The sequence below is a fragment of the Pelodiscus sinensis genome, chromosome 1, assembly GCF_049634645.1.
Source record: "Pelodiscus sinensis isolate JC-2024 chromosome 1, ASM4963464v1, whole genome shotgun sequence".
NCBI classification, from domain to species: Eukaryota; Metazoa; Chordata; order Testudines; family Trionychidae; genus Pelodiscus; species Pelodiscus sinensis.
In genome coordinates, this window is record NC_134711.1 from 229,072,516 (window position 1) to 229,087,049 (window position 14,534).

Below are 14,534 nucleotides of genomic sequence, written 5' to 3' on the forward strand. Positions count from 1 at the left end.
CGCAAGAACAGCCATTCTTGCACAAAAAGCCTGCAGTGTAGACGTAGCCCCAGTGTTTTCAATCTTGCCTCATAGGTTATGTTTTCCAGACCTTGAATAATTTTTGTTGTTCTTCTCTGGAATTTCTCCAATTTGTCCATATCTTTATTGAAATGTGGCACTCATAACTGGAGACAATGCTCCAGTTGAGGCCTAAACAGTACTCCACAGAGTAGAGTCGTCACCATGGATTCACGACGGCAAGTCTAAGTGCCTGACCAATCTGATTAGCTTCTATGATGAGGTAACTGGCTCTGTAGACATGGGAAAGTCAGTGGATGTGATATACCTTGACTTTAGCAAGGCTTTTGATATGGACTCCCACAATATTCTTGCCAGCAAGTTAAGGGAATGTGGATTGGATAAATGGACGGTCAGATGGATAGAAAGCTGGCTAGAAGATCGGGCCCAGCGGGTAGTGATCAATGGCTCGATGTCAGGATGGAAATCAGTTTCTAGCGGAGTGCCCCAAGGTTCGGTTCTAGGACCGGTTTTATTCAATATCTTTATTAATGACCTGGATGAGGGGATGGACTGCAGCCTCAGCAAGTTTGCAGATGACACTAAGCTAAGAGAAGAGGTAGATAGGGTCCAGAGTGACTTAGACAAATTGGAGGATTGGGCCACAAGAAATCTGATGAGGTTCAACAAGGACAAGTGCAGTCCTGCACTTGGGATGGAAGAATCCCAAGCATTGTTACAGGCTGGGGACCAACCAGTTAAGTAGTAGTTCTGCAGAAAAGGACCTGGAGATTACAGTGGATGAGAAACTGGATATGAGTCAACAGTGTGCCCTTGTAGCCAAGAAGGCTAATGACATATTAGGTTGCATTAAGAGGAGCACTGCAAGCAGATCCAGAGATGTGATTATTCCCCTTTATTCAGCTCTTGTGAGGCCACATCTGGAGCATTGTGTCCAGTTCTGGGCCCCCCACTACAAAAAGGATGTGGATGCATTGGAGAGGGTCCAGCAGAGGGCAACCAAAATGATTAGGGGGCTGGAGCATATGGCCTACGAGGAGAGGCTGAGGGAGTTGGGTCTGTTTAGTCTGCAGAAGCGAAGAGCGAGGGGGGATTTGATAGTAGCCCTCAACTTCCTGAAGGGAGGTTCCAAAGAGGCTGGAGAAAGGTTGTTCTCAGTAGTGATGGATGCCAGAACAAGGAACAATGGTCTCAAGTTGCAGTGGGAGAGGTCCAGGTTGGATATTAGGAAAAACTATTTCACTAGGAGGGTGGTGAAGCACTGGAATGGGTTACCTAGGCAAGTAGTGGAGTCTCCATCCCTAGAGATTTTTAAGTCTCGGCTTGACAAAGCCCTGGCCGGGTTGATTTAGTTGGGATTGGTCCTGCCTAGGGCAGAGGGCTGGACTTGATGACCTTCTGAGGTCTCTTCCAGCTCTGTGGTTCTATGATTCTATGTTAATTACTTCTTGGGTCATGCCTATAGTGCCTGTTAGTAAATTCCAGAATAATGTTTGCCTTTTTTTTTTGGCAAGTGGTACACTGTTGACTCATATTTAATCTTGTGATACACTGTGATCCCAGATCCCTTTCTTCAGTACTTCTTAAGCAATTGTTTCCCATTTTGTATGTTTGCAATTGATTGTTCCTTTCTAAGTAGATTACTTTGAAGTTGCCATATTGAATTTCATCTTATTTACTTAAATCCATTTCTCCATATCATTTTGAATTTTAATCCTATCCTACAAAGCACTTGCAACCCTTTCCAGCTTGGTATTACCTGCAAAATTTATAAGTGTACACTTCATGCTATTATCTAAATAATTGATGAAGATATTGAACAGAACCCAACTCAGAACTGATCCCTGTGGAGTCCACTCATGATGCCCTTCCTGCATGTTTGAACCATTGATAATTACTCTCTGGGAACAATTTTCAAACCAGTTTTGCACCCATCTTATAGTAGCTCCATTTAGGTTGCATTTCCCTAGTTTGTTTTTGAGAAGGTCATGATATAGAATCAAAAGATTTAGTGAAGTCAAGATAAATCACAAATACTACTTCCCCCTTATCCACCAGTCTTGTTACCTTAAATAAGATATCGGGTTGATTAGACATGATTTGTTCTTGACAAATCCATGCTGATTGTTACTTTCCACCTTATTATCTTCTAGTTGTTTGCAAATTGATTGCTTAATTATTTGCTTCATTATATTTCCAAGTATGGAAGTTAAGCTGACTTGTCTGTAGTTTCCCGAGTTTAATAAAAGGCTGCTTGCAGGAATAGTTCAAAGAGATGCTGAAATGGTTGTTGGCTAGCAAGTGTTATGGATTTCTCCTGCTGGGTTGCTGGAACTATAAAAGGTAATGGGAGTAGTGTTTTGTATAAGCCACTTTCCTCTGAAAAAGAAAATTGGATGAAGCACATGACATGAGATTACTGACACACTCTACTGTTAACTGTGATTCTAGTTAATAGTAAGTGATGTTTCGATAAAAAAACCTTTTCTGTTCACTTTCCCTGAAACTGTGTTCACAGCCTTGAATAAGCAAAACCCAGGAAAATACAAATCACTGGATGAATTCATCACAAATGAACCAAGAATGGCTGCTAATCACATAATATTTTAATTCTATTTGAAATACTTCAGCAAGTTTTATTACACAAACTCAAATTTTATAGCATTGCATAAATAGTTGAGAATAAGTTAAATAAAATTTAACAGATTTAGTATGACTTTATTCATTCTAGAAAATAAAATTAAGTTTTCAAAGTCAGAAATGTAAAAATTACTGTTCAGATTATTTGCAAATAATAAAGTGATTACATGAAATATGAAAGCATAAAAACATTACAGTACCTGTAGTTAGTGTGCCTAAATGTCAAATACAATATACCAACAACAACTGATACATAAATGGATTATTTTTATATTTCCAAACAATAATCCTATAATAAGATGACAAGAAAACTGCCCGACCACCAAGATCCCACAGTATGAGGAAAGATAAACCACTGCAAAATGTTATATAAACAATTCAATCTGGACACATTCACCATACTTTCCTGTTGTAATCTTTTTAATAATTGCTCTTTTCACCCATTAAAAGGCTGCTGTCAGAAGTAGTAGAAAACTATAAATAGTACAGTTCATTACACAGTTTTCATTTAGGAAATGAAGCAGAAAGTTTAATATACTTGAATAAAGTAACAGTCTGAAGACTTTTAGAATATACTGTTATAGCATATAATGCTCAGTGAACTAATACTGTCCAAAGCTCCTCATCAGCCTATAGCTGAACAAGAATGTCAGCAAGGTTTTAGTTTCTTGTTTAAGTTACACTGGTGATTCACAAACTAAAGCAAATTCAGTTTATTTCTCAGATATATTTTTTGCCTTTCCCATCCTTTCATTCTCTGATCTCAGTTTCAGTTAAATGGGCTGATTGTGTCTGTACCAGCCCGTAGATCCTGTCAAATTTTTCACTTAATACTTTATTCGTTTTTTATCATGCATAAATATAGAACTAAATACTCCTTGAAACCAAACTGAAACCATTCCCAAATCAATGACAAAAAGCAATCTTCTGTTTATGTTTCTCTTCCCCAGTCCATTTCACCTCCAAGATCTTAGTTTCTATGTACAGCCTATACTGCATATATAGGAGAGCTCCATGTATAGGAGAGTAAAATTCTGGTTCACTTAACGTTTTCTAAACAAAAGCCAGCCATGAACATTATTATGGAATTATCATATCTAATACTGTTATTTTGAAGCAATATTCCCTTAATCTGGCTCTAATCAGTTCTTATTTTCAAAAGTTAATACCAACAAGTTTCTTAAAATATTTAGCTTGTACTTTTTGTTGGATAGTACATCATCAACAATTAACTGATTTTTCTATGTACCCACATAGCACTGTTTTCATTAACACGAATAATTGAAAAATTATGTTTCCTGGGGTGGACCTTGTATACCACGTACAGTCCTGAGGATACCTCATTTTTTTCTTACTTAACCTCTCTCTCTTCATGTCCTTAAGTTACAGACATAAATTTTATGGACAAGGATAATCAAGTTACCTTCAGGCTCCCTCAACTATCAGACTGCAGCCTCACTGCTGAATGGCACAGATTATTCCTTCTCTCTCTTATTCTGGAGTTGATTGAAGAATACCTAGCCTATCACCAGCCCAATGAACAAAAGCCCTTATTCATACCAATAGTGCCATTAATGTTAGTGGGGCTTAGTACTAGTCACTGAAATAAAGATAGCAGATTCAAGCCTCAAACATTAAACCAGGTCTGCCAAAAAGAAGATTAGAGCATTGTTGCAAGACGGCAAGGCTAAACTTGAGCATTTTTGTTATTATATATATATATATATATGTTACAAACAATTGTTTTTGCACATTATTCCTCAAAATAGTTTAAAAAATTTTAAGAACACTTTCACTATAAAAAGCTTTGATATGTGCTGTGCATACCAGTAGGTTTCAGAGGAGTGAGTGGCATTTAAAAGCTGAATTTGAAAGCCCCCACAAATGATATATATGTACATATCAGAGGAAGGATGCATGCATTTATAGTAAACACATGAGAGTAAACCATTAGAATGACTGACCCTTCTTGCCCCCAAAGAAAAAAAAAAGACCACATAAAACATTTTCAAAATGTTTCCCTATGTTACTATGGCCACAAGGGTGAAGAAATCTCCTTAAAAATTATGGGAAAGAGCCAAATGGAAACTTACTGGAAATAAAATAAATTATTTTCATGGTTTCCATATATGAAAATGGTAAACACTTACAGGCTATGAAGAAAGTTTTACCCAGACTTTAAAATTCTTATTAAAATCCATATATAATATCAAAGTTATAAAATTACTTGGATGAGTTTAATAAAACCTGTCAAGCCTTTACCTTGCACCTGAAGAACACAAGAATCAAATGTCACCTACCTCCTAAAACTGGTATTAGTTTTCTTTGAAATTGTAAGCAAATTATGTATAAAAATAAATACATATCTAAAATAATGCATTTTAAGAGCTTAGCAAAGTTATAATAATATGCTCACTCATTAAATAGTCCTCCCATAGTATGCATATATTTGTAACAGACATATTAATTTTCTTAAATGAGTAATAGGTTTACTGTCTTTGAAATAAAAATGAATAAAACCTGATATTACCGAGATATATCAAAATGCAAAACTAGATATATCAAAATGCAAAACTAAGGAATTAAGAGAAGAATATGCCTCATCTTGAAGACAAGGCTTCATACATGCTTTCAATTATAAACACAAATTAGCAAAAATACAACCCAATTTACAAAATATATTTGGAATTAGAAATACATGCAGATTTTTTTAAAAGTTTTGTATTGTTATAGTCTTCTTCATTTCCCCTGCTGCAGTATACGTTTTTAACAGTGAAATATAAATATAAAATATTTCTTTTGTGCTTTATTAGCATACAGATGCAGCAGTGTGCATGTCTCCTTTTTTCTTCCGAAAAGGATCATTGTGATATGGCACTAAATAATAAAGGTTAGCTGTATAAAAAAATACAAAACATCTAGGCTGATTTATTTAAATTGACCAAAATAAAATAACGTCAAAGTACATTTTCTTACATTCAGTAAGTATATTTAACAAAATCTAGCAGTCAGCTGGGCAAAACAATTGTCAGAAAGCTCTGAGTTCAATTTTAAACCTGCAGCTTTTTAGAGGACATGCTGATTCTTTCCAGATCATCCTAAATAATGCTAGAAATCCCTGAATGTAGAATTCCTACAAGAGAAGAAAAAGTATGAAGTTTAATTGTGTGTATAGTCACTTAATATACAAATCAATTCAGTGGTTTGTGTGTGTGTGAACTTTACTGGCTTAATTTCTCAAGCCTGCTTTGTGTGTAACTCCCATTCACTCCAACAGGGAATCCATGTGCAGAGGATTTGCAGGATTAAACAGTAATAGCTTAATTTTCAGAGATAATGAGCACCCAAAGTACCATTTTATGGGCAGCAGAAACTCATGAGAAAAGTGCACTGAATATTATGAAACAAGATAGAAGGAAAGAAGAGAAGAAAATGAAAAAATAACAGGGAGAAGTCAGTCATTGTCCGATATACATCTGATATCGCAATCATACTGAAGCAAAAATATGTTAATTGGTTGACAGTCACCAATCAAATTAGTTAGTTACTCGATCTTTATTTGAGAAGCAGGAAGGTAGGAGTAGCGAAAGAGCAGTGCTGGTAATGTAAGCATTGGTGTGGTCTCCCAATATATTTTAGATACTATAGAAACAGATTTGAGCTATGAAAAAAGGCCTCTCCTTCCAATGGCAAATTGTGTCTATTTTGTCCAATGATTTGTCTAGTTATTAATGATTCAAATGATAAACGAAATACCATCACTTCTGTAGAAGGACTATTTCATGGTATAATTTACAGGTGGAAAATAGTTTTATTAAGTCCTAATTGTACCTGTTTGAATGACCATAAGCAATTTTTCTATTTTGCTGATTTTACTATCCTTAAGCTTTCTACATATACTAATATTCATTTGATCAAGATACTTATTTTACATTGTTTTCTTCTTTCAATTCAGACTCTTAATGACTGTGGCTGCAGTCTGTCCAGTTTGTATAATCTGTCAAAGAACTGAAGGAGTTATTGCTACTTTAACCATTCAAGTCCCAAAACCCAAACAAAAGGAACAAAGAAAAACAACTCCAAGTATTTTCCTTTGAAAATTGAAGGCTTTGTAATACACAACCCTTTGTCTAGCTAAAACAAATAATTTTATTAAACCAGTAGAAATTCTTGAGTGGACAAACTTCAATTGTTTCATATCAATTTAAATTAATTCAGTAACTTAAACCAGTGGAACGTTTATATGTAGACAACACCTAAGAAAGAACTATACCTTCCCCTTGGCTAATTCCTGAAGATTATGCTGGGTATTATTTGTTTCTTGAATGACTTACCCATCTAAAGACCTGTCCAGAGTCCAATCAGGAGATCGATGGAGAGTACGTTCAGGTGATGATGTCCTTAAAGTAGAGCTTAATTGGTATGAAGTAGTAAGACTCTGGCGACGAAGTTCTTGTACAGCACGTTCCCTACATCAAAATGGTAATTTATTTTAAAGGACACATTACCAACAGGGGAGCAAAGCCTTTCTATAAGACTCTACTTTAGATCCAAAATAGTCTTATGTTATAATATGGAGTGCAATAAAAAAGAGGGTGCATAAATGTTTTGTTAGCACAGCTCAATAGAGAGCAGTCAACATATAAATCACAAAGTGGTAGGCAGAAATACAGTTGAACGCTGTTTATCTGACCCTCCATATTATTTGAACAGCCAGCGGATACACATCCAGATGTGACTGATATCTTCTGTGGCCATTAGACAGTGCTGTGGCTTCTCACTTTCCCATCGTCTGGATTATCTGATTTGGTACCTGTCCCCCAGTTAGAGTGGGTAAACAGGGTTTTACTGTACTGCACAAGGCTTGGACACATATTCAATGCACTAAAGATAAACTGTTCTGCACTTTTAGCAATATTTATCCACTAGAAGAAATACTAAGCAGAACATTCTTTTGCACTTCTCTGGTGGTTGCCCAGATTAAAGCTAAAAATTCCTTACAGTGATGTTAATCCCAATCTCTTAGCCAGTGTTTTCTTTCTTGCACTCTTCGGGGTTCTGCAAGAGCATGTAATAACTGCTCCATTTCCCTATGGGCAATGCCATAGGTGTTTCTAGCACATTACTTTTTAAGACTACTTAATTGTCTGGATTATGAAAAATATTATCAAGCCCAAATGTTTATTGTATTCATTCTACTGGTGCCCAAAATCAGAATTTTCTGATACAAAATATATTGCTATCTGTGCTACAAAAAGAAGAGAAGACATCAGTATATTAATCCAAGATAAAACAGTATTAAATAGATTTTGGAGGTATGTTCACAAAATGATCTGTTAAAGCAAATATTCTGATTGATACAGAAAAGCAGCACTATCCCGCTCCTCTCTGCCTCCACCTAGCTCTGGCTTCTGCTGCAGCTTCATTCCAAATCCAGCCCAGCTAAATTCAGTCTCAGCACCTTATTCTGCCCTGAGCTGTAGCTTCATACCACCCTCTCTTCCATCACTAGCCCCATTCCATCCCCTGTACATTCCTAGTTCAGCTCTGTTCTCATTTCCTCTCTGCTCCCAGGCCAGCTCTGCCTCTCATCCCAGCTCCTTTCCTAGCACCAGTTCTGCCCCTCGCTCCGCCTTCAGCCCAAGCTCTTCTGCTGAGTCAAATGTGCAGTAATGGAGGCATAGGCACTGCTCCCCCTCATCTTAGGTCCTGTCTTCACTGCATCCTTTCCCCCACCCTGCCTCTTCCCTTCTCCACTCTATTCTAGACCCCAACAACATTCCACTCCTTCCCCCAGTGCTCATCCCTCGTCTCACCACCTCTTCCTGCCTCTGCCAAACCGCTATTTCAAAATACATTTGAAATAGCGGAGGGCTTATTTCGAATTTGGTAAACCTCATTCTATGAGGAATAATGCCAAATTTGAAATAGCTATTTCGAAATAAATGCTGTGTAGACACCTATTTCGAAATAGGGGGCCTTCAGCCTTTCCAGGGAGCCCTGGTGGCCACTCCAGCCTCAACCAAGAACACTCCACTCCCTCCCCTGCTCCCCGGAGCCATTAAAGGGGTAGTCTCTGGCCACAGTGCCTATGCCATCTCCGAGCCTGCCAGCCCAGATGCAGCAGTCACTGCCCCGACCCAGTGGCCCCAAAACATGAGCCAGCAAGCCACTGGCAGCCAGCCCTCCACTGCTCCCCAGGAGCAGTTTGCCAGCTCCCAGGAGCCTGCCAGGGCCCGGAGAAGGCGGGCGCCTTCCTGGTCCAGGGCGTAGATCATGGACTTTATTCAGGTTTGGGGGGGTGCCCCCAACATCCATGATCTCCGCACTAGACGGAAGAACATGGCCGTCTATGGCAGGATAGCTGCCAGCCTGGCCACCAAAGGCCATATGCGAACCCAGGAGCAGGTTTGCATGAAAATCAAGTTGGTCCGGCGAGACCCCCAACCCTGAGCTTCCCCTCCCCTTTCTTTCCCTTGCTTCCCCCTTCCAGCTCCCTCCTCCCAGGTTTCCTCCTCCCCTCTCCCACCCTCTCTCTTCCCCTCTCTCACCTCCTTTCCCCAGTCTCACCAGAGTTTCATTCCCTCCCCCCCAGTTTTGTTAAATAAAGAGAGTTTGTGTTCATGAAAATATGTGTATTTTATTTTACATCAGGAAGGGGGTTAGGGAGGGGTAAGTGGAAAGACATGAGGGAGGAATGAGGCACAAGCCCCCAGTGGGGCACACCAGGGAGGCTCTTAGTGCTTCTCAGGGTGGAAGCTCTCCCTCAGGGCCTCTTAGATACTGACAGCCCCCTGATGGACCTCCTGGATGGCAGCCTGCAGAAAGTGCAGCCAGGCTTGCAGCAACACATCCAAGAGAAGCACCAGAGTGCCCAGGGGCAACTCTGGCTCCATGCTGCAGAGTGCTGTGATGTCCTGAGTGAGGGCAACCAGAGCATGCAGAGACAAAATGCTTTGCTGTCCCTCATCAAGGTAGACAAGCAAGCAGGGAAACCTGAGAACTGGCTCTCCAGGCGGGTCCCTTTAAGCACAGACCTCACATAGCCTCAGGCAGCAGCCCCACACAGTAAGTCCTGACCTGGTGCCCTGCCGGAACTGGTTCCGGCCAGCCTTAAATGTGATGCAGAGTCCACTCAGTGTGGATGCAGTATTTCAAAATAGTAAAATGCTATTTTGAAATGCATTTTGTGTGTAGACGCGTTATTTCAAAATAAGCTATTTCGAAATAACACTGTAGTGTAGACAATTTGCAAATGAATTGTAGCTCTGCAGTTTCTTTGAAGTCTGTTTTTGAAGTTTTTTTAAATCTGCTACTGTGTGTTACCAGGAAGACTGAAGTGTTCTCCTACAGATTTTTGTGTGTTACCATTCCTGATATTTGATTTGTGTCCATTTATTCTTTTACGTAGGGACTGTCCAGTTTGGCCGATGTATATGGCAGAGGGGCATTGTTGGCACATGATGGCATATATTACATTGGTATATGTGCAGGTGAATGAGCCCATGATGGTGTGGCTGATGTGGTTAGGTCCTGTGATGGTGTCACTGGTGTAAATATGTGGGCAGAGTTGGCACTGAGGTTTGTTGCAGGGATTGGTTCCTGAATTAGAGTTACTGTGGTGTGGTGTATAGTTGCTGGTGAGAGTTTGCTTCAGATTGATGGGCTATCTGTGGGTGTGGACTGGCCTGCCTCCTAAGGTCTGTGAAAATGAGGGATCATTGTCCAGGATGGGTTATAGATCACTGATGAGGCGTTGGAGAGGTTTTAGCTGAGGACTGTAGGTGATGGCTAGCGGTGTTCTGTTATTTTCTTTGTTGGTCCTGTCTTGTAGGCTTCTGGATATACATCTGGCTCTGTCAATCTGTTTCCTCACTTCCTCTGGAGGGTACTGTAGTTTTAAAAATGCTTGGGGAAGATCTTGTAGGTGTTTGTCTCTGTCTGAGGGGTTGGAGCAAATGCTTAAGCACTAAGGTACAATCGCATTTTAAAGGCCAACAACAAAAGCAGTTTCTCCTCTCTTGGTGTTCAGACCTCCACATCAGCGCTAGAAGTGGACCTCATCCTCCCTTACTGAATTGACCTCGTTATCTCTAGCCTTACTCTTGATTGGTACTCTTTTCATTTGTCTGTATATTTACACCTGCCTCTGGAATTTCCACTACATGCATCTGACGAAGTGGGTCTTTGCTCACGAAAGCTTATGCTCCAATAAATCTGTTAGTCTGTAAGGTACCAGAGGACTTCTCATTGTTTAGCTGGTGTGAGGCACTTGGGTTTTGGTGGGTGCTAAGCAACTGCTAATTTTTTATCCAAAGAGTCCACACTATGACTGGAGGATAGGTGCAGACAGATTCCATTACTGGGGGCGGAAGGGTGAAAGGAAAAGTATGTGCTCCACCATTGTAGAACAATAAAAATTGACTTGAGAAAGTGAAATTATGGAGGAATACCAATTTTGTTTCATAAATCTGATGCATATGATACAACTCCATAGCTTGGTATGTTGTCATTGTTTACATAAATGAATTGAAATATAAGATGTGCATTTTACCAGAAGGCTTATATTACTGATATTTATCATAACCAGGGACCATGGATTTCTGAGATATTTCTATGTGTGGCAAGCATGTCTCCAGATCAAAAGGCAACTGCTCTTTAAAGAGATTTTACTCATGTAGCATCAGCAAATGGTTAAATTACTCAATCCTGTTCCTTTATTTTCAGTATAAAAATGAGGCTGATGATGTCCATGATTGTGTTTTGAAAATGTATAGCCCATGATCAGTTATAATTCTATTTTAATTACAAAGAGTTCAAATCAAATCAAAAGGTTGAGAACTATTTGCCTCGCATTTTTCTATAGGCGAAGCCAGTGAATTTTTTTTTTTTCAAAATACTTCAGAGTTTCCTGTACAGGCAGTCCCCGGGTTATGTACAAGACAGGGACTGTAGGTTTGTTCTTAAGTTGAATTTGTATGTAAGTCGGAACTGGCGTCCAGATTCAGCTGCTGCTGAAACTGACCAGAGGCTGACTACAGGAAGCTGACTACAGGAAGCTGATCCTGGAATCAGCCGCTGATCAGTTTCAACAGCGGCTGAATCTGGACGCCTGGGACAGAGCAGCTGGGGCGCTGCCAGGTAGGTCCCCGCAACGCCGCACCTCAGCGCTGCGGGGACCAACCCAGCAGCACCCCAGCAGCTCTACCCCAGGTGTCCCCAAGTCAGCCGCTGCTGAAACTGATCAGCGGCTGATTCCAGGAAGCCCGGGGCAGAGCAACTCTACCTCGGGCTTCCTGTAGTCAGCCGCTGGTAAGTTTCAACAGCGGCTGACTTGGGGACACCTGGGGCAGAGCAGCTGGGGTGCTGCCGGGTTGGTCCAGTAGTGCCGAGGAGCACCCCAGCTGCTCTACCCCAGGCGTTGGCGAGAAAAGCCTGGTCTGCTGGGGGGGGGGGGGGCACACTAGCTGTGCGCCCCTCCCAGCAGACCAGAGAGATGCGGAGCAAAGCCACGGAGTACCCGGGCAGTGGGACAGCCCAGACGGCCACGGTCTCGCTGCCCGCGGCGCGTCTGGGCTGTCCCGCTGCCCGTGTCCTCCGAGGCTTTGCTCCGCCTCTCCCTGGTCTGCTGGGGGAGGCCCTCCCAGCAGACCAGGGAGACGCGGGCGGCGGACCGCCGAGATGCGCCGCGGTCCCGCCCGCATCCTCCACGGCTTTGCTCCGCGTCTCCCTGGTCTGCTGGGGACCGTCCCCAGCAGACCAGGGAGACGCAGAGCAGCTTTTCTTGCCCCGGAGGACGCGGGCGGTGGGACCGCGGCACGTCTGAGCGGTCCCGCCGCCCGCATCCTCCAGGGTGAGAAAAGTCCCGTTCGTAACTGCGGATCCAACATAAGTCGGATCCGCATAAGTCGGGGACTGCCTGTAGTCCTTCTCCATCCCTCTATACCCTATTTCCTTTAACGTCTTTCCTTCTTTTGGCTTTCCTACTCTTCTTTCTATAGATCTCCTCTTCTCCATGCTCCTTTTTCCTCTACTTTCTCTCTTTCTTCTCCTCCCTTTCTAGGTTTGTTCAGATTAGCTAGCACTTCCAAAGTTAAGGTGTGGATGGTGTGGAAAGAATGCATATGAAAACTGTCAAGAGGTTGTTTTGTTTGAAAAGCAGTTGTATTGCTCTATTAGGATTCAAGTATTACAATATGATCAACTGGCTATAGGAGCATTATGGGTAACAGTTTTTCAATTAACATTTTTCAATTTTAAAATTTTGTTTGCATGTTTTTGCCATAGCCCTGGAATTAAAATAAACATGGACCCTGATTTGACTGCTTATAAATAATAAAACTAATACGGTGGCAGCACAATGGCATTGAACCCACATCACCCAGGGTATGTCTACACTACCCCGCTAGTTCGAACTAGCGGGGTAGTGTAGACATACCCCCAGTACCTTAAATATTTGGCCATCTTCCTTCAATTAGTCTAATTGTACTATACACTTCATCTAAAATAACATGGGTGATTAAGAGTAGTATAAAAACGTACACTTGCCTTTCAAAGCGCTCTGTTCCCAGCTGCCTTTTGGTGATATCTAGCTCCGACTCTAGCTGAGTTGTTGTATTTCTGAGCTGGGCAAAATCTCTACTCTGAATAGCACTGTAAAGGATATAAAATTGCATGTGCTTAAGAAAAAATGGGCTATTATAACCTTCCAAATACATCAATATACACAATTTAGTCATTAAGGGCTGTACTGGAGTGCAGGTCAAATTAACAATTCAAAAAAGGAGTTAAATAAAAATCTAAAGGGGGAAACATAGTGTATGGTACAATTGCTAAACCAAACCAGGGAGTAAATCTTCAACTTTTTCCATCTAAAAAAAAATTCAGATCTAACTGCTCAAAAATATAAATGAAAATAAGCAATATATGTATGTACATCAGAAGACAGACAAAAATTAGTTCTGTTCATATAATAATGTAGCTTTTATCTCTTGGTCGTTTACTCACAGTTTATTTTCGGACAGCAAAAGCTGCTCTTTAAGAAGCTGAATTTCAGATTCCTTTTCTTGTTTGGCTATTTGAGACTGGAATTCTTTCTCTCTGTTAGACACCAGCAAAGATTCCAGATTTTTCATAGAGATCCTTTCATTAGCTAGTTGTTTCCTGAGAAGTTCTACTTCAGAACGAGAAGACTCCCATTCACTCTGCAGCTGAAAGACAAGATTTACAGGCCTTTCATTAATATCTATTTAGCCTATTAACCATTCTTTAATGTACTGTTTCAACTTTTAATTTAAAATTGCAGGATGGCTGCTGAAATGTAAATCATCTTTCCAGGTCTCAGATGTCCAGCTTTCTACTACCCCACAGTCAAAAAATTCAGTTACCTGTCCTCTCAATTTTCACAGTGTAGTTCTATATAGATCAATACAAAAATCTGCAGCACATGGAAAATGTTAAAAGTTTGGAATCAGCATAAATGTAATTATGAAATACATGGTATAAGGCACACTAGAATATGTAGAATACTGTAATAACAGTATTATTCATGACCACTTTAATTCATAAACATTTCCAATTTTGCATATACTTCGTGCTGCCATAGACTTTTTAGTTTGTTGCTAATTTCTGTAATGGAATGCTGTAGAAAATAGGGACCTATGTGGCAGAGAATACATAGCTTTGGGTAAAATGTACATAAACGATGTGAAAAGCGAGACACAGATTCTGCAACATTCCTTCCTCTCCACAATCACTAATAGCCCTCCTATTTGATGAGCTCATGAAAGGATCCAGCAAATCTGGTAATCTCACTCAGCCCTCATACAGAGGGTAGTTAATAGGCAGATTGCAGGCTTAATCTATAGAATCCT

The 14,534-nt window shown here is 40.6% G+C and overlaps 1 protein-coding gene across 8 annotated transcripts in view; it reads right to left on the reverse strand.

Moving 5' to 3' along the window:
* Positions 1-5,569: 5,569 nt before the first annotated feature.
* The window catches only part of TSGA10 (testis specific 10), a 93,740-nt gene continuing 84,775 nt past the window's right edge, over positions 5,570-14,534 (reverse strand). For 7 of the 8 annotated variants that reach the window (XM_025178620.2, XM_075916692.1, XM_075916708.1 and 4 more), the window contains exons 17-20: positions 13,669-13,871; positions 13,204-13,314; positions 6,996-7,130; positions 5,570-5,794 (exon numbers count right to left, since the gene is read on the reverse strand). In XM_025178620.2, the coding sequence (XP_025034405.2) occupies positions 5,770-5,794; positions 6,996-7,130; positions 13,204-13,314; positions 13,669-13,871 (474 nt within the window). In that variant the 3' untranslated portion in view covers positions 5,570-5,769. The remainder of the gene's footprint in view (positions 5,795-6,995; positions 7,131-13,203; positions 13,315-13,668; positions 13,872-14,534) is intronic. The other variant, XM_075916690.1, reaches the window with a different exon arrangement.